The sequence below is a fragment of the Fulmarus glacialis genome, unplaced genomic scaffold (genome assembly GCF_000690835.1).
Source record: "Fulmarus glacialis isolate BGI_N327 unplaced genomic scaffold, ASM69083v1 scaffold12770, whole genome shotgun sequence".
NCBI lineage: Eukaryota > Metazoa > Chordata > Aves > Procellariiformes > Procellariidae > Fulmarus > Fulmarus glacialis.
In genome coordinates, this window is record NW_009187219.1 from 1,550 (window position 1) to 28,752 (window position 27,203).

At 37.7% G+C, this 27,203-nt stretch overlaps 1 protein-coding gene across 3 annotated transcripts; it reads right to left on the bottom strand.

Annotated features, from left to right (window-relative positions):
- Positions 1–2,187: 2,187 nt before the first annotated feature.
- Positions 2,188–21,235, bottom strand: GPBP1 (GC-rich promoter binding protein 1). Of its 3 annotated transcripts, none has more exons than XM_009574388.1 (10): positions 21,173–21,235; positions 16,291–16,414; positions 15,576–15,799; positions 14,836–14,902; positions 12,203–12,387; positions 11,243–11,383; positions 10,595–10,759; positions 6,873–7,057; positions 3,980–4,082; positions 2,188–2,845 (listed from the first exon to the last, which is right to left on the bottom strand). In XM_009574388.1, exons 1-10 carry the CDS (start codon positions 21,233–21,235, stop codon positions 2,687–2,689), a joined length of 1,416 nt encoding a protein of 471 aa, XP_009572683.1. In that variant the 3' UTR covers positions 2,188–2,686. The 3 variants fall into 3 exon arrangements, with proteins under 3 accessions (XP_009572683.1, XP_009572676.1, XP_009572691.1); XM_009574381.1 differs by having other exon boundaries at positions 16,291–16,433; positions 21,171–21,235; XM_009574396.1 differs by having other exon boundaries at positions 2,376–2,845; positions 10,595–10,722; positions 11,233–11,383; positions 16,291–16,433; positions 21,171–21,235.
- Positions 21,236–27,203: the final 5,968 nt, after the last annotated feature.

A 27,203-nucleotide genomic window follows, 5' to 3' on the forward strand; every position in this document is an offset into this window, starting at 1 on the left:
GTCAAAGATGAAAAAAGTTGCATCGTTATATACTAGAGAATTAGATTTCATTCTGCTTTACATCCTCAAGCGCTGAACAAAAGGGAGGGGGACAGTGCAAAAGAATGCTTTCATACATTTTATGGAAGTAAAATACGAAAAGCAAACTTTGTTTCAAGTGACATTTCCCAGGAAAATAAAAATCAAAAACTCAACTGAGAACAGAGTTCCTCATCTTAAGATGGCAAAAAAGAGGACCAACGCACTACTCAGCTTTGCCATAAGTAAATATAACATAAGGCAATCCAATTCCTCAGTGCAAACATCAAAGCTTCCTCAACTCCATACTGCGGTGAAGGGCAAAGTGAAATAACAGAGCAGGCAAATAACCATTTAAGCTAGGGGCTACGCAGACCTCGGACGCATCTCTGAACTAGCAGAATGGACCACTGTATAGGACTAGAACTGAATCCACAAGTATCAGTTGGTTAAGGCTATGTGTCTGCACAACATCGAATCATGGTATCAAACATGCCAGACTTCAGAAACGTAAACACGGTGTAGTAGGAGTACAAAGTAATTACATCATGTGTGTAGAGCCAGGACGGACAACACGGGAGATACAAAAGAAGCCATACACTTACAGAAAAGAAGTTACAAAGGCTGTAAAGGTGCTTCATTCGACAAAGCAAAACTACTGCTCAATTCCTGTTACCTCCTTTGCTCACAGCTCATTATAAGTATTGCTTCAGTTTCAGGATATAAACTAGCAAATCAGAAGTACCAAGTGTAACTATTGTTTTTACTTTCTCTAAAGAGAATTTTCTCAGTTACAACCTGTGAATTTCCAAGTCTATACTCTTAGTATAACACAATTCTTCTGTAATTATAGTATCTTCCCAAAGGGTTAATTACAGAGGTGACACTTGTTACTAAACTGAATAAAGAAGGAAAAAAGTCTACGTCCCATTGAGAGGCAAGGCAAAAAAGTTTTCACTTAGTAGTAAAAATAGCATATTCACATACCACTAAGTAATCAGGACAGACAGAAAATCCTGTTGATAGGATGTGAAAACCAAAAAGGGAATAGACTACACCAAGGTGTCAAAGTTAGTAAAAAAAACTGTAGGAGAGGGGAAGAAGGTGTGTAAGGCATACAGGCAGGAAAGACTTCATTACTAATATGGCAGCTTTCTCTTTAAAAAAAGAAAGCTTTTTATCCTCTTAAATTTAGATGAGAAAATGGCATATTTCAATACATTGTGCCAAAATTAACTAAATCAACACCTGCATGCCTGTTCCAAGACAAAAACTGACCTCTTGAATAGAAATCTCTATTTAAACTAATTAAAAAAACAAACAAACATACCACCTTTAGCCCAAAACTGATAAGATGCCACCTTATAAAAAATGTCTTTTCTTAAAAAAGTTAAATATGGACAAAATCTCAGCTTTATATATTTTTGCTTTAGAGTTCTAAATTGCAAATTACTTACTGTAAGAAATAGTACAATTCAAAAATATTTTGAAGGGGGAAATGTCTCTATATATAAGCTATGTTATGAATGTACATGGCATCACCGAGAGCAGTTGTGCTTACGAACTAATGCTACATAGTTTGTACAACCTTGTGGAAAATATTTAAAGAACTAAAATGAACCAAATAAAACTATAAATAATACAATACTGTTTTTTAGACATGTGATCATAAAGACGAAGTTTGAGACAAAGTAAGCAAAACAGCTGCTTATTCCACAGATATGCTTCTGCTGCTATAGAAGAAAGATCTGGTGATAAAAATACTTTTTACTTCATTCTGAAATGCAGTCACTGCTGCCAGCGTACATTTAATATAAATGCAAGCAAAACTTACCAGATTTAAAAACAATACCCTTGATGCTATGCACTGAGACAATACTCTGTAAATCAGTTTATTTTCCATGTAGTGGACAAATCCAGTCAGTGTAATTATTTTTCTGCATGTAAATAGTAAAACTGAAGTCCTTATCTTCCCACAAGAAATGTGTTCACTGTGAGAATACTGGGTCTTGCAACACCGCATAAAGCTTTCAATTTAAAGGTTAGTTCTAGAAATTTGGAACTGTAACATCAGAGTCTTTTGCCGTTAATAACGACTACACTACAAATGGCTAAAGAGCAGTTATGTGTGGAAGAAGTAGAACAGTACAACAGCTCAATTAGGGAAAAGAGTTTTAGTGCACTTTGCTCAGTTTAGCCAACATGCTACATTGCCCTTTTTGCGTACAAAGTGGACTCAAGGATTTCCATTGAAAGAAAGAAATGACTTGGCAAGCAAAACACTGTGTCAAGCTGCCCTTTTCTTCCTTATAGACTTGGACATTTTAAGACAAAAGCTTTGCAAGACATTACACAATTCTTTGCTTTTATTATTAAATGAGAAAGTCTGACTTGTTACATTGTCACGTTGCTAGCCAGAAATGCTTCAGTGATGAAGAAAGTCAATGCTGGGTCAACCCAAGTTCTCATTCTACAACATTCGTTTACAAAGAGATTATAGTAATGTTCAACACACCCAACACAACACTCCTGGCTTTCTTCAGAGAAAAGTCCCATCATTCTTCCTGTAGTGGGTATGTTACTACATAAATTAGAAATTTTTTTTGAACAACACATCCCCAAATTTTCATGAGATCAGAACAGGCTTCTACAGATGTTACACAAGTCTTCACACATCATCATCATCTGATGTATCACTGCTGCTCGTCTCAGAATCCTCATTCTCCAGAGCAGGTTTGAAAGTGCTGTTTTTCCAGGGGCTAAATTTAAAATCACAGATGAGGCCATTTTTCAAAATGCCGTTTTTCCGAAGGCCATTTTTTTGTAACTGAAATGAGAAAACAAGATGTATTTAGAAAAAGAAAAAGCTAAACACAACAATCTGTTGAATTTCAACATTCTCTACATCTTCATCTTTGGGCTACGTTGGATCCACAGCACTACCTTTTCATATACACAGACAAAGGAAAACTCTCCTGAGAGCCTTCACTTCTGGGCTAGCCACCCGTATCCCAGCGCCTCCAATTGTGCTAAGCTCCTGCAATCAATGAGAGCTTACCCTCTTCTCACCCACTTCCTCAGACATCTTGCCCCAGTGATCCCTCCTCCCACATGGTCTCTCCTGCGATGCGGTCCCTTTTTCCACAGTGCTGCAAACATCTATGCTAAGAAGGGCAGGATGTGCAATAGGGAAGGGGCCCAGAGAGGAGAAGCAGCAGGGAGGAATGGGTATACCAATCCGTCTACCTGATGCAGCTAGAAAGCCAAAGACACTGGAGAGAAAGGAAACAAATTCTACAACAAGAAAGTAATGACTGCATTTCCACCTATAGTGCAGAAGTGGGCAATAAGCCAAGCATTTAAGAGTTTAATATTCCAAATGCTCTAATTAATACATGTGTGGCTAGCCTTATGGAAATACCAAGTGTTCAGAATTAACATTGCACAAGATTCTGTCTTCCAGCTCCTCCTCACTGACTCCATCAGGTACATACAACACTCCTAATTAAAAAAAAAAAAAAAAATTTAAAAAAAAATCAAGTCTAGATGGCCTTTCCAGACTTTATTACTAGTGAATTAAATGTGTCTCAATTTCCAACAGAGAAAATTCAAATTTTGGAGAACCAAGGAAACTGCATAAAAACCTTGAAAGAAAATTCCCTAATTTTCTCTAAGCTAAGCTGAGGAGTTGGCAAGCCCATACAATTCTACTACTAGCAATTCTGAAACTACTCAGAAGCACTCTCTTACCCTTCCCTTGATATTTTGAGAATAGGCCTTACCTACAACAAGCACTGGTCCCCTATCTTTTTAAAGGAACTACTCTTCCAAAAGCACAATACTGAAATGGTACTGAAACAGCAACATCCCTAACCATCAAAATTACTGCAGATCGTCCACAAAGGCAGGCATTTAGAGTAGCAAACTACAAGTTCATAATGGAACATTAACTCAGTGTTACCTGTTCACTAATGACTCGGAACTCCCTCATCTCATCCTCTGTTAGTGGAGCACAGGTTTCATCATTTTCACTGTCTTCCTGCCAGCCCATCTCCTTTAACAATCTTCAAATTAAAAACGACAATATTAAGGAACTTGCTACACACCCTCAGCTCTGCCTATATATATATGTAAAGATCTGTAACAAATGGATTAATCAGTCCATAATTTTTTTTAAACTCTTACATAAAAGTAGGTTAAAAGTCTTAAAAAAGATATATAAAGCATTGAGTTGAGAAGTTCTCAAGTCCTTCACAGACGACCCTGTTTCATCACTACATGTGGTAAAAACTGTACCTTCATTTTACGGTAAGAAATCTGCGTCAGATGGAAAAGTAAGAAAGTATTTCCTCTGCGTAACTGCTCTGGTGGAGCAGTGTACCCCCTTGAAAATGGTATGAAGAGACAAAGACTCACACTGAGCGAATCTGTAGATTTTCCTGGATAACAGAGCAGCCATGAGGAATACCAGTGGTGTCCCTCCAATTCAGGATGCAATGGCCTCATATATATTTCAGCACAGACAGACTACAACTAGGAGTGAGTTTTGGGATGACAGGAGGAAAAGAAACAAGAGACAGACTCCTCTCGTGACTAAGCTTGAGATATCCAAAGATGCAATAATCAACGTGTTTTAGGTAGTGCCAAAGTGGGACAGCAGTATCTGAGCAGGAAGAAAGTGGTTTTACGCGTGAAGATGCTGTGAAAACAGGGGTTATCTGAGGGTGAAGACATCATGACATTTAACAATGAAGATAGTAAGCTCTGCTGCTGCAGAGTTTTTGCCAAAAGGATTAGCATCTTCTTCAGGCAACACCTATTGACCTTAAATGTTAAAGGAGGTTAAAGCTATTTCACAAAAAATACAGAGGTTTCTAAGTATATGCCAGAACTGACACAAGAAACTGACACTTGGGGCTGAAAAATGGTGAGTGTATGAAAACAGAGAAGCAAGACGAACTCACAGTTGATGTCATGTGCCAGGTACTTCATTTAGCCAGATGTCACCAAAAAATGCCCTTCAACATAACCCTCCCCACAAAGAACTCTAGGTCCCAATACAGTGGATGTGCATTGGGCAAACTTGCAGGTGACCAAGGACAACAATGTTGTTAAAACCACAATAAAAGCCTGGAAATGTAGAAGGAGAAGGGGAGAACAGCACTACGCTGTTTAAAAAGAAAAGTTGACAGGACAGTAACAGAAAAGGAAATTACATCCTCTGCAGTATTTCGACCAAATTGGACAATGTGACAGACAGGAACATTTAAATCCCCAGGAAGCAGCAGAAATAATATGCATATCATCCAAAACTCTCTTTTAAGAGAATACATGCATTTGTACAGACATACAGAAAAAGAGTCGCAATGCCAAATGCAGTTCAATGATAGTTATATTTTTGGCAACAGTAGTTTGAGTTAGAAAGTTTTACTGCAAGCAAGCTAAGATGTATTATGTACAATAAAGTGAATAGTTACAGAGCTCCTGTTAATGTAAATAAAATTTAGGGCATTGGCTAATTAACTTTTAAGCAACATTGTCTAAAGTTAGCAGGACTGCCGTCCCTTTAAAACAACACTGGGCTTCTAGAATGGTTACAAGTGTGAACTACATAAAAAAATTAAACCTCAGATTAGCAAACTTGACACCAACATGATGGCTGCATGTTGGAAACTTCCCCAGCAGAAGGGAAGCCCAACATATATTTTGTACAAGACGTGCCAATACCTTACTAGGCACAAATATCCTGTGAGTTAAGCTGGTCACTTCAAGTCCAATTTACTACAAAAAAAAAAAAAAAAAAAGGTTTACCATAACATCTATTACATGCATGCAGAGGTCACAGCCAAAGGGCTGGTACAGTATGGAGACACAGCTTCTCTGGGATACCGCAAAGGAAAGACACTTGCCCAGAAACCCTATGAAGGCCATTCAAAGTCATTTGAATTGAAAAATGAGAGTTAGATTTGACTCCTATCTTCTAGTCGAAAAATCAGCAGCAGCAGCCTCTAGTGGCAAAAGATTTCTGTCTCCATAGCCAACGGTGGAACAAAGGAACAGAGCAGGGTGCCTTTCACTTTTCATATTTGTGAGGGATAAGAGGTCATGAAAGTTTCCTCTGCAGGTACTACAAAAGGGAAAGTTCTCTAGTCCAATGTGCACGTACAATCTAACACTGAAGGAAAAAAAAAGAAAAAAAAAAAAAAAATCTACCTAATCTATCACTGCAATTCTGTAGCTGCCAGAAACAGTAAGAATCTGACAGAGCTCATGACAAGCTCATCTGCAGCCTGAGTTGTGATTTCCCAGCAGCAATACTCTCATCTCTACCCGTTGCTACTGCAGTTACTTTTATGAGATACTAGAATTGTTTCCTTTTTTGAAGTTACTTTCTCCCTTTCCAGTGCATGGTCTTGTGATATCATTGATAGTGTCAACTAGTCAGCTACAGAAATTATTAATTACTTTTAACAATGAGGAAAAATTCACTAGAGTTTTACATATGATGCAGCATTTAAAGTATTATTAACACAAATAGCAATTACATGCATTGTTCCTTCTAGATATGCAGACAAAAATCAGAGGAATGAAGTCACTATGCAGTTTGCTTTATTTCTTTATCAGGAAATACATCAAATTTTTAGTAAAGCAAGTTTAAGTCAGTACACAAGTCTAGTAGAAACAAAGTATATTCCATGTTAAATTAGTACATGTCTAGAAGTTAAACTTTGACAGTACTCATTAAACATTTTACATGTTCTCAGTTTTCAGATTCTGACTTCTGAACTAGTAAGAATTTATGACATGCTCACTTACCATGAAGGAATACTCTTTTTATTATATAAAGTACATACCTATGCTCTGCCTCAAGTGAGCTTGAAAGAACATCTGCCTGAGGGAAAGCTGAAGATCGAATGATCTGTTGAGATGTAATCGAAGCATTGCCATTCTCTTGCGGAATTTCATTTTCAAAATTTCGGTTTATATCTCTCTCGTGATGAGGGCTGTTGCTGTTATGCAAGTTAAAGGACTCATCATCCTGTTAAAAATAATTATATAATACAAAATTTAAAAGTAAATTCCATTCACAAGTAAATGTCTGCAAGCGCTGCAATTCAGTAATTCCATTCAATTTAAATTAAGTTTAAATGGAGACACTCTATACTACTTTGGGGGTAATTCTGTTCATACTTCCAGAGTTTGCAACACCGGGATACTACAGAAATCTTCAGTCATGCCACTGATCAAGTAACGTAGAAAGCAACTTTCATGCTCTGCCTCAAACTTTTTTCTACAAAGTTTCAAACATATCTTAAAATTCAAACTTATTTAAGCTGCCTCTCATACTTACAGAAATAACAGGTTGTCTATTGAACTTACCATGTTCCTAATTAAATATCAGAGCCATGTATGTCAGGAGAAGTTTGAAAGCATAAGAGTTCTCAAGTTCACTTAGTGTAAGGGCAGGTCACAGCCACCATACCTCAACCAGCAAATTCACCTCCCAACAAGTTCATAAAGATTGGGTACTGCTCTTTAAATCCAGACAACTTCCCCTACACACATGCACTCACCACAGCTTCTCAGGCTGTTGTTAACAGCAACTGGAACTTACTAGCCATGAAACAACTGGAAGAAAGTTTAGAAAGCAGACTGTTCAGGTTCACTTAAATATTAAAAGCTCTTTAAATCCTATAAACCAGACATGTTTTTTTTGATTCTACGCTTTCAGCAACCTGTAATTCTTACTTAGAAATGAGCCAAATAGCCTCAGAAGACTTACCAACTGTAAAAACAAAGAGGAGAGTATGATCATTATCTAGTTAACACCCTTTTGACAACAAAATCCTTAAATGGGCATATAACAGCATTATCCATAGCAGGAGGCAATCACTCAATCAGCTAGTTCTGCACTTGTAAGAAACCATACTTCAGAGTCCAGGATTAAGACCATCATCATCATTTCCCTCCCACTCACAGTGTTGTCTACTTCCAGAAATTTTAGAATGATCAGCAAGAATTTCTTAAAAACAAGTATCCCAATAAACATACATTCAGCTGTTAAATTATACACCTGAAGAATGCATCTCAGATTATCAAAAAAATTCACAAAAGTATTAAACAATTTTAACATATATAGGGCAAAATAGCTTCTTCCAAGCTGCTGATCATGATTTGCCTTGTTGTTTCAGAGGTGAAACCTGTTACTGCAGGCCTTAAAATTCAATCAACAGGATCATGTTATAGAAGACTGTTGTGCAGCTATCCCCCCATCCACTAAGTTCTACACCATGTCTTCTACTGATGATCATTAATATGAATGTTGGAAGAAGGACTATTTGTTACATGATTTGTTTAACATCTTTTCACACCTGTTAGTGAAACAGCCAACAGCAGCAAAAAGGAAGCATGCTCTTACCAACAACTACTCCAGGCTATGTGTTACATACAGCTGTCCAGGGACATTACAGCCTCCACAAATAAATGCCTTTTTTTTCTTTTAAATACACTTCCTTCTGAAAATCAGCTGTGTACAGTGGGACAACCAAATGCATTTGACATATGTATCAAAGACATTATGATTTCAAGACAATTTCAGGAAAAGAAACACCCACCAAGTTCACGTATTATTTTCAGAACTCTGAAGCTCAAGACACTCTAATTAGAAATTAGAAAGGAACCAAGTTTTTCCATTAATTGTTTTGTAGGATAACTAACAGCCAAGGCATGAAACACTGCCCTCCACAAGTCTATGGGGCTGGATGGGATCCACCCAATGGTACTGAGGGAGCTGGCAGAAGTGCTCACCAAGCCACCTTCAATCATTTATCAGCAGTCCTGGCTAACCGGGGAAGTCCCAGTTCATGGGAGGTTAGCAAATGTGACACCCATGTACAAGAAAGGCCGGAAGGAGGATCTGAGGAACCACAGGCCTGTCAGCCTGACCTCGGTGCCAGGGAAGATTATGGAGCAGATCATCTTGAATGCCATCACGCAGCACATACAGGACAACCAGGTGATCAGGCCCAGTCAGCATGGGTTTAGGAAATGCAGGTCCTGCTTGACCAACCTGATCTTCTTCCGTGACAAGGTGACCCGCTTAGTGGATGAGGGAAAGGCTGTGGATGTTGTTTACCTGGACTTCAGTAAAAACTTCGACACTGTTTTCCACAGCACTCTCCTGGAGAAACTGCTCATGGCTTGGACGGGCGTAGTCTTTGCTGGGTGAAAGACTGGCTGGATGGCCAGGACCAAAGAGTGGTGGTGAATGGAGTTAAATCCAGTTGGCAGCCGGTCACAAGTGGTGATCCCCAGGGCTCAGTTTTGGGACAAGTTCCATTTAATATCTTCATCAATGATCTGGACGAGGGGATTGAGTGCTCCCTCAGTAAGTCTGCAGACGACGCCAAGTTGGGCGGGAGTGTTGATGTGCTTGAGGGTAGGAGAAGGTGCTACAGAGGGATCTGGACAGGCTGGATCAATGGGCTGAGGCCAGCTGTACGAGGTTCACCAAGGCTAAGTGTCAGGTCCTGCACTTGGGTCACAACAACCCCATGCAATGCTACAGGCTTGGGGAAGAGTGGCTGGAAAGCTGCCCAGAGGAAAAGGACCTGGGCATGTTGGCTGACAGCCGGCTGAAGATGAGCCAGCAGTCGTGCGCAGGTGGCCAAGAAGGCCAATAGCGTCCTGGCTTGTATCAGGAATAATGTGGCTAGCAGGAGTAGGGAGGTGATCATGCCCCTGTACTCGGACTGGTGAGGCCGCACCTCGAATACTGTGTTCAGTTTTGGGCCCCTCACTACAAGAAGGACATTGAGGTGCTGGAGCGTGTCCAGAGAAGGGCAACGAAGCTGGTGAAGGGTCTGGAGCACAAGTCTTATAAGGAGCGGCTGAGGGCACTGGGGTTGTTTAGCCTGGAGAAGAGGAGGCTGAGGGGAGACCTTATCGCATTCTACAACTACCTGAAAGGAGGTTGTAATGAAGTGGGTGTTCGTCTCTTTTCCCAAGCAGCAAGTGATAGGACAAGAGGAAACAGCCTCAAGTTGCACCAGGGGAGGTTTAAATTGGGTATTAGAAAAAATTTCTTCACCGAAAGGGTTATCGAGCATTGGACCAGGCTGCCCAAGAAAGTGGTTGAGTCACCATCCTTGAAGTGACCTTTTAAAAAACGTGTAGATGTGGCACTTCGGGACATGGTTTAGTGGTGGACTTGGCAGTGCTACGTTAACGGTTGGACTTGATGATCTTAAAGCTCTTTTCCAACCTAAACGATTCTATGATTAGGTTAGTGTACTAAGCTTAATTTATTCTTTTTATTGTTGCTAAAGACACAGATGTACCTGAGTTATTAACATGCATGAACGGATACTGCAGAAAGAAAAAGAGAAACTACTAAGAAGCACTGGAGGAAGAGTAGTACTTGGAACAGCTTTTTTACACTCATGAAAATGTAATTCCTTTCCTTCATTTAGAGATCCAAGACCATGACTTAACAGCTGTTCACAGCAAAATAATAGTTTATGGTCCGTCTGAAAACTACTACTGCTGGATCTACAATAAGTATGAACAAAACTACCTTCTCTTGCCCAGCCTGATTTTCGTCTTCATGTTCCTCTTCCACTCTATCTCGTTTCAATGCTTTCAAAAATTCACTCTTCTTATCAGTCCGCATTCTTGTCAATTTTGTTAAACGAGGCTGACCAACTTTGTCAACAGGGGATGAAGAATTTGACCTATTACACTAGTGCAGGGAGTCAGAAAAAGAAAGAATATTAGTAGTTTATTCATTTACAAAACTTTGAATGAAAGACAAAAAGGCTCCCTGGCACCTGTAGTTTCAGGTTTCACATATATCCACAGTCAAAATCTGAGGGAAGATATTTGTATTTCAGTATAAATAGTTCTTACATGTAAATCCAGAGATGCAGGTTTATGGAGCACTGCTAACGAGCAGTGGACCCTCTGAAGTGTACTTTACCATTAACAGTTTTGAAGTTTAAACCTAACAGGTTGTACTTCCTAATGCACCATTATTACTCCAAATCAAACCTAGAAAGCAAATCGTGCAGCACTTACAAGGCCAGTGATGTGCCTTCCATATTTCTCACACATTAACTTCCAAAAAAACTTATTTCATACAATTCTGCATAAAACTTACTGATCCCCTTATCTAACCAGATTAAATGTTCTATAGATTTGATAAAAACTATAGACATTGCTTTACCTCTTTCGCTGAATTTTGTGATATAGTAAATGCCTTGGCAGTTGATTTGAAAGGACTGAAATTGCCAACACCATATGCAGATTCATGAGGAAATGGATTCACAAGTTTATTTTCTTTTGCTTGGCTTTTCCACTGCGTAGGCTAAACAAAAATTTAAACCAAAATTTAAAGAGTCATTAACTACAAAAGATTATTTTCAGGAATCTTCAGAAAAATCATTAAGCAAAAGCAAATCATAACTACAACCACAATTTAGCGCAAACACCTGTTTTCTTGTGGAAGAGAGACTGTTAATGAGCAATTCATCTGCTTACAAATACCGTTTACGCTTTTTATATAACGACTAAAATTTCAAAACAAGCAACACCCTCATATTTGAGGTATTAAGAATCAAAATATGCGTCTTCAACAATACAGAAAGTATTGTTTTTAATGTAGAATGTTAAAGAGTTAAGAACTACTCCATCATATGCTCTCAGGAGCACAGAAAAATTCCTTAAACATCAAGAGATGAACATGGAAAGTTGCATTTGGAAAGGGACCAGAATGACACTAATAAGGTTGCAACATCATCTCTATCAATAATTGGGATAAGTTCTGAAGGTATTTTTATGCTGACTGTATCTCTCCACTAGGTATCCATTTTTCTGTTAAAATCATATATACAAAAGGCATTGCTATTCCCTAAGTTAAAAACATCCTTTTCACTCTCACTTGGACAGCTCTTACACTTCTCTAAAAAGGTAAATGAGAAACAAAGAGAGATCCAATTACGGTATAGTTTAAAAAGAAAAATGAGAAAAAGTTGTTTCCATTCACTTTTGGGGTGTGTTGCACTTAGCAAAAGTTGAAAGCACAATACTCTACGAACAGTACTTTCAGGGGTGAAATAAGCACGTTCAGAACTACAGCATAATTTTTTTCAGCATGTTGTTCATGCCACCGCTCTCCAAGACTCACCTTTGCAGGTGGAGTGACAGGTTTAGGGACTAATCCTTTATAAACACTTGTGCCAGTTCCATTCCTTACTGGCTGTGAATGAAGACTTCCTACTACTGGGAATCCAGATATCTGCAGTTCTTTCGTACTGCCCTTTTTAATGACCAGCATTCTCGGAGATCTAGATTTAGGATTCAAAGGGTACTCTGGAAAAAAAAGAAGTGTGTAAACACACGTATGCAGGTGTATACAATCTTAAGTTTCTAGTTCATAAGGTACTGGATAGGCATATGGTCCAGAGTAAACAGGCAAAAATCAGGAACTCAGACCAGTATTAGTTCCACAAAAAACACACTGTACAAACCTGGATAGACACAGATTCTGTTCCATTTTCTACAACACCATTTGTAAAATATTTCACTTGGCAATGCAGGAATTTTACTTTCGGAAAGTAAAGATATTCTTCAAAGAAGCCAGCTACACAGTTCTTGTTTGCAAATCTAAAATCCAAATACTATTAGTTGTTGATAGTTATCTAATCTTCAAAAGAGATTATGGTTTTCATATTTCCATTTAAGGTTACTAGAAGAATAATTACTTATATATTTATTAACAGCTCAGTTTAGAGCCAAATGCTCCACACCGAGGCTCTATAAACATGAGACAAGAGATGTGCACTACTCCAGACCACAGCAATGACCAGTTTCTCTACTTCCATGCCTCAGATGGGCATAACAGAACATCTGAAACTTACAACATTTCCATGTTCAAAAGAGCACTAATTAAGAGACATACAGCCAGGTGTCATACTAAACAAGTAATTAATTTAGCAGTTTTAAAGAACACCTATTAAAAACAGTTCTAAAATTTGCAAGAAATGAAAAAAAAACTTTAATTTTTTTTTTTGCACATGCATTCCAAAGCTGCATTAACAGCCTTTTCCAAGACTATCTCCTCTCCCTGCAAGCATTTCTACTTCACGGGCAGAGTCACTATATCCTACATTTAAAAAAACCTATCTTAAAAGCTTAAGTGACTTTAGCTTTGTTTAGCATGTAGATGTTACAAAACTTTAGCATGTAGATGTTACAAAAAATTCATGATAACTGTATACTTAGCTACCATTAAACTTTATGAAAAGACTTTTCATAATACTCACATGCTCCCATTACATACACACAAGGTAATGTGGAATCTAACGGAAGTATACATTTTTAACAAGCGTTGGAATGGGATGGTAACATTCCTCCTGTCCTGAATATTGTTTCTTTAAAAGGGAATAATAATGGCCTTAATTTCAGTTTTTCAATTACAAAACAAGGTTTGCAATAGCAGAGCTGTAATAAAGTAAGATACCAAGCTGTAAGCTGTAACAAGCCACTGCACTGTAGCTTACAGGTTGGACTAGATGATCTTTAAAGGTCCCTTCCACACCAAACCACTCTATGATTTTATGTAGCTAACAGGACTGTTCCTTCCTTTGTTTGTGAAGAGTGATATCCAAAAAGCCCGGAAAGCTTGCCCTCCTTCAGATCAAACTAAGCCACACAGCCAGAGTGCTGCTAAGGTTGTAACACACTCAAATTGCTATGTAATTTTTCCCCAACCTGGTTAGGAAAGAATTTAGTTATTGTTGCTCTTTTATTGAAAGATAACTAACTGTATTTCCCAACTTTCACATGAAAGCTGCTAAACACACAAAACCGGAAAGCAGTCCAATTGTTTAGGCTCCTGCAAAAGTTCTTAGCAATTAGATATTTATATTGAGGGGTTGGCCTAAATCTAGTGTTACCCAAGAGTGCAAAACATACTGGGAAAGTACGAGAAAAAGAATCGGCAATTAAAGTACCATTTAAAAGGAGCAACAAGTTTCAGATCTCATTATTAGCAACAGTTTAAGTAGTAGCTTTTATGTTTAATTAAAGTTATTTCTTCATCACGAGAAAGGTTCTTATTTTGAGTAAGTTTATTACTTTAAAACCTGTGCAGTCTAAAGCTACCGCCTTCTTAAAGGTGAACAATTGACTACATAAAGCCCGCAAAATTGTAAAGTGGTAGCCAAATTTTATCAGGTATTGATGAGAAAACAATCCCAGAGTACAGTTCAGTTCAAGGCCATTCTCAGGACTGGATTTGTTACAAGTAATTCGTAAACACAACCAGCAGCTTAAGACATTTGCTTCCAGGAAGAGACCTTAAACCTCTGCAAGCTAACCTGCTCCTCCCAGATCTCCTAGGTTTCTCTCCAAACTCTTCCAACAGCTCTAATTGGTCAGAAGTATTCTTTTATGAAGTCTTCAGCTAGCAATCACATCACTAGCTTAGGCAACCCTCCTTCATTGCATTTCCTCTTTAAAATAAAGGTGAAGATAAATTCTTGACATCTTTACAAAAAAGATGTATACTTGTTTGGGAAAGAATCCTAGTTGTGGCTGCATCTGCAGACCAACCAATTGATATTCAAACAGAAGTGTTACTTCTCTACCAAAAAGATACCTACATTGTAATAATATTGACGTTTCCTCAATTTCAATCTATACCTTTATAATTTAAATCTACATCTTTATAATTCTAAAAAAACCTCCTATGTTTCAAATAAAACAGCTTCAGATCTCTGCTACATTTTTACATTTAAAAACGTCAAAAATACTCACCCCACACACCTGCAGCTAAAGATTTATTCTGGTTTGGTTCCCTCTCATATTCAGGGTTCAAAGATGGCTGAAAAAAAGTTTTATCATTATTAAAAAAATAAGTCTTGAATTCTGGGACCAATGAAATAAAGACTCACAATAATATCGGCAGTATGACCTCTGCTGTCAAACATTTTTAAATGGAGGCAGATTAGACACTTCCCCCTGCGACCCTAATAGGTCAATGCTCACTTGTTTCTCTTCTCAACAAAACATCTCAGGCAGCAGTTAATACCCTTACATGAACTGTCCAGAGAAAGCAAAAAACAGCGATGTATGGTTCGTCAAAGAGGAAGCTCACCCTTCCTCTTACATCCTACAATTCTAGGTTGAAGCACGGGATCGCAAAGGGCTATTGGCAGAAAGATCCCTTTGTTAGTACTTCAGATTTCCAGTGAGGTAACTGTGGAATTTAATATATACACATACCACAGTAAATAACATACCACAGTAAACTGGAACCCAACTGTAGTTTCACTTAAGCACTTAAGTGACAATAATAAACATACAATGATACAAACTGGATATAAAAGGAGAAACAAGTTAGTGGACAAATGACTAACACCCTCTTACCTATGGGAAGGGTGATCCCTTATATGATGATCTGAAACTGTTGAAATCTCATGAAGTAGCTTGTAATGGACAAAATGGCACTTGCAGAAACAATGAAACCTTGTTTATTATAATTACAATTAACTTACAAAATCCTCAGCCTCAAACTGTTTGGGTACTTCTTTGTCTTCCTTTTTCCCAGTTTCATTATCAGATACATTGTTTTCATGCAGTCCTTGGCCTTTTCCACAGTGGAAAGTGCTGGTACGAGCACGGGAACCTCCGCCATGGTATCCCCCACGATGGTTTGTATTTTCTGTACCATTTCTGCCTTGTGAACGCCAACCATTCTTCTCTTTTCTCCCAAAATGCCCTTAGATTTTTAGATTTTAAAGAAATGTAATTATAAACAATTTTAAAAGAATATTCTACTTCTGCAAAATTGTTAGAGAAGGTAAGTCAGCAGCTCTATACTCCGGGATGTGACAGCATAGTAAACTTAAGTTCTCATTCACACAAGCAGCAGGGAAGAATCTTACAAAACAGTCCCAGAGAAAGAGGATAGTAGTCCAACATTAAAACAAGTCAACCTTCTTTTCTGGCTGCTCATTTATGTGTTGGCTAGAATATTAACTCGACACTCTTATTCTTCTTAAGAGAGAAATACACCTGGAATCACACTACTTTAACCGACCCTTAGTCATCACATCTTCTCCCAGAAGATCTGTCTTTCCATTACCTCAGTTTTACTACAGAATAAGAATTTAGCATAGGAGGGCTATTATCAGACTTTTTTCCTAGCTGAAGTGCTACAAAACAATGATGTAAACGTATTCAAAATGTTCCATGAAAGCTAAATCATACCTGCATTAGACCGCCCAATGTTAGGATCAAACCCATCTGAAGAGTTGTGTCTTCTGCGATTTGCTTCATAACGATTCTCTGTCCACGAAAAATTTTCAGAATGTTTCTCAAAGTTCAGTGATGACTGTAAAGGAGCACAAGTGGTAGACCTGAGATATCTGATTAATAACAAAACTGAATTATCAGAACTGTAACACGCACATTACTCATGGTATATACAATTCATTTTTAAAAGGACTTTGAATGACAGACAATGCAGCAATCCTCAAGTATGCAGATGTTCAGAGTTATGTCACCATCTCCCATGCTAGCAAAGTGGAAGCTGTTATCTTCTGCTCCAGGACACTGAAACAGCACTGAGAACCTTGCTTGTGACACAAGGTAAAAAACCCAAGCGTCTATTTTGTTTTGGCAGCAGAACAGAGCACAAGTGACATGTGTTACAGCAGAGGAAAAATAAAAAAAGGTAAGAAAATACAGGAAATCACAGTTTGGAAGGCAGAAAGGAAGTCTGAGATCTTAATTTGGGTGGTTAGAGACTACACATGTGCATTCCATAGAAAGCAAGGAGTTGCTTCCACCAGAGGCAGCTGTACCCAAAAAAGGCCTAATTTATTATTCTTGTCATTATAACTTAATAAGGCAAATGCAACTAATTATGAAATACAAATAAAACCTAGAGTCGAAGTGTACAGATTCACAAATATACTTCAAATCATCAGCTTATAAGTAGGCATTATAGAAATTTTAAATAAATCTTTAATACATCAGTAGGAAGTACTTTATAAACTAAAACCTTGTATTGAGAATAGGACTCAGAAATCAAAATACATCCTGTCTAGAACTCATACCTAAGGGGATTAAACCAACAAAGATCATGTCTTAAGCAGCTGTCTTCCCTATTACTTCTGTCTGGCTTTACTCTTTTAACACTGTAACATTTCTTTCACTGTTACATCTTAAAAATTCAAGAATAAATTTTCAGTCTGCAAAAGTAGTGCTTAGCCTTACTGTTGTTCACACCACACGTCTCCCAGTGAGTGACAGCAGAGGGCTGTTACGCAGCACTTCCCTGCCACGCAGCCAGCCTTTGATGCAGATGAAGCAAAGCCCCTTCCCTCCCACCAGACTTACTGTGCACACATATGTCCACTGTATTGCACATGTACAAGAGATCAAACACATCCCAGGGCCATAAGAGCTACAAATGCATAAATGCACAGCTGTGTGGAAAGGTACTGTGTCAGCAATCTAAGCTTAATGATTCCAGGGAGCATCAACTTTACTGCACCCAAAGTATCAACTCCGCTGCCTGAAGCTCACCCCCTCTCCAGACTGAGTAACATTCGGGGAAAAAAGTACAGCAGTAATGGTGTATGTCTGAAAACAAAAGCCCCACATTTATCTCAACACTAATGTCTAATCAAGCTATATTAATATTTAAAGTACTCCCCTGATCAAAGTGATTAGGGAGGGTGGGAGAAAGGAAATCACAGTAATAGGTTTAACTACTTTGGAAAACATGCTGAAGAAAATTATTTCCTTCTTCTCACCTCCCCCACCCCTGCAAGAGATAATCACACAAAAAAAAATGATACCCAAGTTCTACTGACAATGCCCCAGCAGAGTCAAGGTGCTATTCAAACTTCACTGCTTAAAATTCAAACTCAAGTAAGCAACAGATATGTTTAAAATACAAAGCATATATTTCCAAACTGTACAGAAGTCAAATGAAAAGGGATTGCCCTCTCAATCTGAGACCTGGGAAGTTAATTAGTTCCTTGACAAACTTAGAGAGAGAGAAAAAACAGAAAACCACAAGAAACTATCAAAAGATCCAAGTAGTTAAAAAACTATCATAATGAATCTCAATATTTAAGTAAAAAATAAATCCTTATAAACAAATTTTGAACAAGCTGCCAAAAAATTCAGAAAGCTCCAGATCTGTTGATGGTAGATGAAATTTTAGAAGACAGCTTCATATGTTCATTTACATACAATGACCTTCTAGTATTGCCTTCGGAGTTTAACTTTCATTTTTTAGTATGAATTTTGAAGAACAATCACATATTCACAAAGTATAACTGATAGCATTTTATACACAGTGTTTGAGTTGCACATGATATAACAATCTGAAGTCTCTAAATTGTGTGCAAAGATCATGCAGTTTGCATTTTTCCCACATGATGGAGTTATCAGTCTATCAAGCCTCTTGTGGCAGAGATGACAGTAAACTGTAATCAACAGGAAATCTATTGGCAATTTCTGGAAGTTGAGAAATTATCTGACTAGATTCAGCCAGCCAAGAAAGCAACACAGATTTTTGAAGTGTAAGAAGTCTTATTGCTTAACATGAAGTAAAAGTAAGCTTGCAAAAACTGAGTTTACCAGTCTGTCAGCAATCTCCCCATACACGTTTTACAGTAATCCTTTCTGAAAAGTTTCGTCCATATCCCAAGATGGCCTCACTATTCACAACACCTTGCCATTTCCATCTGCCCAACTGCAATACTGCACTGACACAAATATAGTAGTTCCAGACCTGAACGAAAGCCACTGAGCAATGGATACCCAGCTATTTAGGTGGACTTTGCTATGTAAGTGACAGGATGATGATATAAAGTCTTATCCTTAAGAAGAAATCATCAGCAGTAGGTGAGATGGATTTCAGTCAAGCTGTAATCTATAACAGTCACATTAAGAAAGCTCGTTCACAATCCCAGCTTCCTGGCACCAGGTTTTTCTAATGCTAGCCTTTACCTATGTAAGGAAATGCCTCAGCTACCCAGGATCGAGGAGGGAAACCAAGCTCCTAAAGATGCAATTCCTAAAAGTGCCTCTTCAAGGGAAATAAAAACTGACCGGGCAGAGTTCAGTTTCTCCTTTTCAAGTCTAAATGTTGTTGATACCATAGCCTCATCCCAGCTCCATTCTGCATGAAGCATGAGACACCTTGCCTTCCTCACGCCACTCTTCCTCTTCATCTCCAACCCTCTTACCTGCTCTGCTCTTCAGCTGCTTTGTTGATATATGGGAAGCAGAAATAAAAATCTATTCTAGGAAATGAAGGGGACAGGGGGCCACAACATTTGAGACCTGTCTTGTAGAAGAATGACCGGACAAGCCTTATTCTGTAAACGAGGAATTACTACACATTGGGTAGGATAAAAAAGACTTTGCAAGTGTTTAATATCCAAATGTGCTGTTGTCGTGGTTTATCCCAGCTGAAACCAGGACAGCTGTGTATCACAGCATGCTGATCATTGAGGCAAGAGGTAGCAGAAGCAAATAAGCTGCATTTCAAACAATGAAGCACAAAGACTATAATGGAGAAAGCATAAAAAGAAAGTCCATCTAAACTCCTTAAGGCAAAGAATCATAAAAGAGAACAGGATCTACAACATACGTTTGCAATGAAATTTCCCATAATTCAGGAATGAGGTGACAAATGCAATCCATACCTCAGATATATTAAAGTGGTACTGGAGTAGTTCTGGAACTTACTTTTATCCTGCTATATTGACACTTTAAGCATGCAAGCAAAGCTCTTCCAGCAAATTCTTGAAGTATGTGGTGAAGACTGTTTTGTAATTGTGACACCATATTAAACTCTGATTACTTTTCCAACTGAAAATGTATTAAATTGGAAAAAGCAGATCAAAAGAGTTGAATGTATCAGAAATCAAGCAGAACGAAAACAAACAGATCAGAGGAACCGTCCTGGAACAGACAGGCCTGATGTTCCCAGAACAGCAACTGAGAGTTGCTGATAGGCTATATTAAACAAAGAAGCTAGCTAGGTCGGTGTAGAAGAAAGATAAATAAAGCAATATGAATAAGGACATTCAACAACCTGACTAAAAAAATTCATGCGTGTATGGGGGGGGATGGGTGTGTGTGTGTAGACGTATATAAGCAAAGCAATGGGAACACAACTAATACTGATGGCTAACTGTGCATTTAACAATAGCACAAGCCTATTTCCCTAACTTTATGAAGGCTAAACATTTTCCATGGACATGAAAGACGGTAAGAAACTTGCACAATATATTAAAGTAAGGCAATGCCACTCTCATAGCTGCAGATAGGGGTATTGCATTCAAAAGATTACAATGAAGAAGACAGGTCTACAAATAGGGAAATAGATGACAAGAGTTTGAATATCCCGTGCTGCCTCTGCACTCACACAAATTAAGAAAGAGTAGAAGGATAGGCCAGAAAAAAAGAAACATTTATGAGACAAACACACTCATGACTTCCTAGAATATTCACAAATCCTAACAATTCAGAGATTGCTATTTCCCGTTTCCAAGCTAACTGTCCCATTGTACAAAGTGAGTAACAGTAGTCTAGATGAAAACAACCAGAGCGAAGATGCACAACTATATGAAAGCACCACACTCCACCAGTAGTGACAAGCATCCCACCAGCAGCTGAAGAGCCATTTCAGAAGGTCTATTTCAAAAGCATTTTTTTTAATCACTTGGATGATAGAATAACACTTCTGTAAAATTTATAGGACACAGAGCAAAATCAGAAGCAAGAACATCAAGCACATGCCTCTGTCTTGGTACTTCTAGCACAAAATATAGTAATTCATTGTAAACTCCCGATGAAGGCAATCTTAAGCCAACAACAGCTCTGATAATGTGGCCAGGCACATGCTTCTTTCCGTGAACTCAGCTGCTCAAGCAAAAAACTCTACTGGAGGTATGAGCTTGACAACCACAGTACAACTACTTAAATCACAACAAGACTTGCTAGATATCATCTGTTATCTATCACCCTGTTCATAAAGAGATTTGCATTTTTACTGTGATTGAGGTTATGACATTTAGACTTCTCTAATGAGAGTGCCTGTTCAAAAGAACAAAGAACATACTTTTGTTGATGATGGTGGAGTAGGAAAATTAAGCCAGGCTGGAGCAAAGTCATGCTGCGCCATTTAGGTCCAGTCTCTCCGAATCAATGAAACAAGGCTTCAGCACCTCATGGCAAGTCCCTGTAATTGGAAAACCAAGAAATAAGTACTTTTCAGACGCTTATGTTACAAGAGGATTACACTTGCAGTGTTTTGATCATTATTTCCCTTCTGTTTTCTGGTATTATTTTCTTACACAGATCTGGTTTAGAATCTAACTATCCTCATCTCGTTTATAGCATCACATTTGTGCTTTTATTACCAAAGTGTCACACTAATCGAACATATTGCAGGTATCATGAAAATAGAACCGTAATATTCCTTCCTTTATTTCCTCTTATAAATGGGGCGAAGCATCTTGTGTATGGTCTGATCCAGAAAGCTGTGGCAAAATTAGCTTGTTGAAATACTTTCTGGTACTATCTAGAATGGATTTTAGGAGCAATTTCATTAGCTTCCTAGAAGAAGCTGATTTTTCTAACTAGTCCCTGAAAGTTTGTCTCAGAGGCCATATTAAGGTTCCTTATGAAAAAACTAGATGCTCAGGGCCACCACAAACCCCATATTATCTCTAGATTCAATGGAAACAGAGGCTACATGTCCAGAAACAGCATCAAAACCCAGTAAAATTCTCTACTTTGAAAATGGGAAAGAGAAAGTAATGGCTTAAGATTAAAACCCAAGAATGCTTCTTCTACCCCCACACTCTCCGCACAGGTAGGAAAACATCTCTCAGTAAGCAAGAGAATGTCTCAATAAACAAGAGAATGCAAGAGAATGTGAACTGTATTACCTGAAGCTGAACTATAGCACAGAAGGGAAAGAAATGGATGAAACACTGCCTGAATTATAAGGGTATCTGAATCATGCTCTGCAGCTAGACACTCCAAAATTGCTCAATGATTGAAAATATCTTAAGTATGACATACATGCTATTAGAAATTCAGCTAGTGAAAACATAATAAACACCCACGTGCACTTCACAGGGAGACCCAAATAAACGTGTATTCCACATCTCTGCACAACAGAGTGCAGATGTATTAGTCAGTGAGCATAGATGTAGTTCACTTTAATCTAAGGCTGCTGTAACATGAGTAAGTATTAGTAAGAGCTATGGAACCTGAACTTGATAACTGATAATTATTGTTGTATTCTGTCCTGAACCAGGCTATTGCAGATTTCCAGTGACAGACGAGAATGTTCCAGCTTCCAAAAGGAAGTCTAACAGATTTGGAAGTGTTAAACTGCACTTAGTTGAGCTGCAGGTTCTTTTTTATGCCATGAGCTCATACTTAGGTTTTTAGGTACCTCCAACACCAGAGTTAAACTGTAAGGCAAGACACACAAAATCTCCTATCATTAAATAGAGACAAGTTTAAAGGTATGTCTCACCCAAATAATTTGTTATAAATTACTCTATTGAAGTCATCCAACACTCTGTTCTAAATTAACTTCAACAAAAATTCCAGAGAAATTTTCTAAAGAATCCAGTTATGTCAGACCAGTAAAAAACAAATGAAGGAAGTTCTAGAGTCACAGAACCATCACAAAAGTGGCTTCTCTTTCTAACAGGAATTAAGTTCACTTCTAATCATGTTCAGCAATGGTATAGAAACAGAAAAGGCTACATGTTTACAGACGAACCAATACAAGAGATGCTAAATTAAGAAACAGCAAATTAAACGTGAGCAGACTGCAGCACGAAAAATTTTTTTTTCTCCTTTCCTCAGATATAGTTCTCATCTCCAGGCAGGAGAATCATGAAATCTTTAGAAAGGATCAAGACAGGTATCCGTACTGGAAGATCAGCGCAACAACAACAACAAAATCTTCAGACCAAGGTACTTACAGTCTGAAAAACAAAGGGAGAATTTAGGTTTATACCAAATAAGAACATAACAAAAGATCCAAGAACTATTACCAAGTTATTGGTGAATCAGCTTTTAGGTATGGGACAACAAAGGCACGAACAGTGTGATTTCTTAATAATTCATCTTACTGTTTTTAGAAAACTAGCTTCCTAACACTACTATTTATCCAACTGCCATGAAAAGAGTTTATTCTTAACTCACTAAATCCCTACCTTTCACTTTTTGCACATAAATCAAGGGCTTAGGCGAGATTTGGTGATGACCAAGTATCCGAGGACTGAAAAGGTGTTTTTAACAGAGCTTTGCCCATAGCTCACTAATACTGCGCGTATATTTCTTCCCGCAAAAATTATTCTAGAAGCAGATTCAAGTCTTCCTCATGTTCTCAGTTATTCAACTAAAAGCTCTAAAAAGGTGCTGCTCTGTCAGAGTCAATCCCTTTCCTACAAAGCAGTGCAGTGAGGTGGTCACTATATTGGCATGGGCCAGTAATACACAATAACCAGAGTGCAAAGTCAGCAGCAGAGTATCTGTAAATTTCAGTAAGCCCATAAAAGGGAAACTCTTTTAGGCCTAATTCTTCCAGCTAGTTTTGATAAAAGAACAGCAATAACAAAAGCACAGGTGTATTTTTAGAACACTACCTCACCAGTTTTACAGGTTTACATTTAAAGACTACCAAGAAAAGCAACTTTTGAGAATACTGACCTCCACACCACCAAAGTCAAGAAAACACTTTCTCTCATCTGGTTGTACATATTATTGGTGTGATAATTAGATGTGGGAAAATCAAGTATTTTCATTATTAAACCTTACTAACTTCTAAGAGGCACAAACATCCTAGCCATAATTAAATTAGGAAACAAACAGCAGATCAGGAAAGGACAAATATTAACATTTTTTTTTAAACTATATTTTAGAGTACCTAGTCTACCCAGCTTTAAGTTGCCAATTCCATGTTTTACCAGGCTTCATAAATACTCTTACAAATGCTAGCTTTGATGTTGCCAACAAGTTTATCCTAGAATGTATTTTAATATAAAAACATTTTAATTACAAGCATGAGCTCTGTTTTGATGATCTGGCAAATATTTGATAGCTCTAGGATACTATTCATTCTCAGGAAGATATTTTTGGTAAATTGAAAACAGATCACAAAAAGTGAGAATGGGATGTCAGCAAGACCACTCTGCTGCCACAGGCAGGATTTATTATCCTTAAACCTTTACTGATCAGCGTGGTTGCCAAACACCAGTTTGTTCCTTGCTTGCTTTCCAACTTAAATTAGACCAACAACTGAGACTATCACATTATTATGCAACACGTCCCATCACTAGAAAGGTTCCTTCTACCAGGTCTGACCGAAGTCTCTTTTCCTGCTATTCAGGTCCATTACCTAAGCTATCCCCAGCACTCAGAGATATTTCTGCATTCTGTGCCCTCCAAAGCACTTGCAACCTCTATTCAGATTCGTACTATCTACAAATTTAATAAGCATACACTCTGTTTCATGATTGAACTTATTAATAAAAATACTGAGGAGACTTCTTTAGAAATTTACTTGATACATCCTTCCAGCTTGACATCAAACAAGAGCTGCCTTTACAAAGACTGAGGAGCCACTAAGGCAAACAGGTAACATTGATCAGCAATTTACTTTAGAACACTTCTGCCTTTCAGAAACATAGGATTACTTTTAAACTTAAAAAAAAAAAAAAAAACCAAGAAAAAAAACACCCCACATTTTAAGTATCTGAATAGAATGAAAGCCAGTAGTATGCACCCATACAAGCATTTACAAGAAACTGCTTTAATTATACTGACAGACATGAAGAACTCATTTTTCTGCTAGCAAGCCTTCCCTTATGTGCACACCACACAACAGATCAACAACTGTTCATTAACACTGATAAAACAGCTGTTCTACTCCCAGCATTAATACAGCTATCAGAAGTAAGTTTATTGAGGTGATCACCACAGATCTGAACACGATTCCACTGCTTTCAGAAACTCTCTTGGTAACAGAAGAGTAGTTATCAATTATCACTGAACGTTTAAGTCACCATTCTGTAGCAGCACAAATTCAAAATACATCTGCCATTCTTTAGTCAATTACTGAAGCAGAGCTGCACAATTCTAGAAAGGTAAGGAAAAGATACTGAAATACTGCTATCCTCATACTATTATCACTCAAATGCATTTAAATTTCTTTAATCAGACTGGTCAAAATGTTCAGTCTCATCTCAGCAATAGTCTCTGGTGTCAGATTCAAGTACTGTCTAGTGACTTCAGAAAGAAAGTTTACCATAGCCCATAAATTTAGATAAAATTTATGTTTTGCTATGTCGTGGACAGCAGAATAGTTTACAACAAAGAAGAAAACTGTTCTTAAATTTTACTTCTTGTGGGAGATCTGAGAGAAGTCTGTAAAGCATTTTGTTTCAGGTAACATGCAATAATTATTCCAATATTCAGTTATATAGAATTTAATTCTGTAGTTTTGTGAAGTATGATCTTCAATAATAAGGCAGTGAATGCCAAGGAGTAATGAGCAGCTGGTTCCAAATGATGTACAGTGAAGAGATTTGTTATAAATGTAACTCAGTTACCCACTTTGAGCCACATTAGCAGCTGAAATAAGAACACTGCACCAAGTATGCTTAACCAACATCCAAAAAAGGTTGGGCTGGGTTTTTTTTTATGGTTGAGTCAATAAGATCCTCTTGTGACAGAAACTATTTTTCACCGGCTTTAAAGTAGCTGCAAATACGACCTTTTAAACAAACTTATTTGTGTCATCTGAAGAGCATTTGGGAAAATTTAATATATTGCCTCCTTTTTAGAAAAAGTAGTAACATGCTGATAAAACGGAAGCAGAAAGCCACTGCACGAATCAGGAGTCAAGATTTCTGTGAAAAGGCAAAGAAAAAACATCTAGAGTCAACTCCGAAAACTCTGCAAAAACAACAAAAAAAGTGGAACTAAAACAACTAGCATTAGTTTAGCTTGTGCTTACCAAATTAAATAAAGAAATCAAATATTAAACAGTGTAGTCAATTTTCCCTGCAGTACTCCATTTTTCTTTTTTAAAACATCACAGAAAAAGATACAAGTAAAATCACACTTAGAATAACAGCACAGCAATTTAAAATTTTACTTGGTGCAATAACGAACTATTTCAGTGATCACGGACAAGGAAAGTCTAAGAAAACTACTTGGCTTTGCCTCACAAAATGATGACCTAAGACATATTTAAACAGTGTTTATAAACATCCGAAGGAGTAAATTCCACCACGAAAAGAGATGTCTTAATCGAAAACATCTAAGAATCACAAGAAGAAACCAACCGTAGTAGATTTAGGCTGGACACACGTTCCTGAAGATCAAAAGAACAGATTCTGGAACAACTTAAGACAAATATTTGAACCTGTCAACTCCTATTATGCTTCTAAGTCAGAAACTAATAACTGTAAGTAAAGAGTTTAATGGGTAGCACAATGCACCTACACAAAGATAACATTGTAATAATTAAACCACTTTTCCCATCTTAGGTGGTAACCATATGAGAATACTGTTTCCCCAGCAAGTTTTTTCCCCTCTGTCCCCTGCTACTTGAAATCAATATAGTGTTTAAAAAAATTTTTAAGCCTGAAGACCACCCACTACAACAAAAGTATAAATCAAGATTTTTTTTTTTCCTGCAATAACACAGATAGAATTCAATATGGTACAAAAGCAGAAAACACCCTGTATTCATGAACTTTTGGATTAACTTACTTTCAGATTACTTTAGCAAAGTACTTCTTCAAGCTTTATCTTACATTAAAATTTTCACTTTATCTGCAACCTTTAATTCATCATTACTGGGACAAAATATGGAACAGCCAAAATGACTAACATTTAAGTTTTGTTCACAAAGCTTGCTTGTGAGCGAAAAACCTCCATGCAGTTAGCAAATAAAACAGGGGCATGAAATACATAGTTCAAGGAGATCCAGTTGAACAAACCAGACGAAGCAATGTTATGGAATACATCTCGGGTTTAACAAACACAATTTCTCACGTTTTAATAAAATTTGTGTTATTTCTTGCACTAAAAATAGTTTTTAGAAATCTTCCCCC

Bases quoted from the DNA above. Each gene is read 5' to 3' on its own strand.
- GPBP1 (XM_009574381.1), bottom strand. From the start codon at position 21,235: ATGGCGCAGCATGACTTTGCTCCAGCCTGGCTTAATTTTCCTACTCCA. The intron at 7,058-10,594 runs GTAGTTTTGTTC...TATTTTTAACAG, and splicing joins ATCAGGCTGGGCAAGAGAAG to GATGATGAGTCCTTTAACTT. The intron at 4,083-6,872 runs GTATGTACTTTA...TTTAATTTGAAG, and splicing joins TCACTTGAGGCAGAGCATAG to ATTGTTAAAGGAGATGGGCT.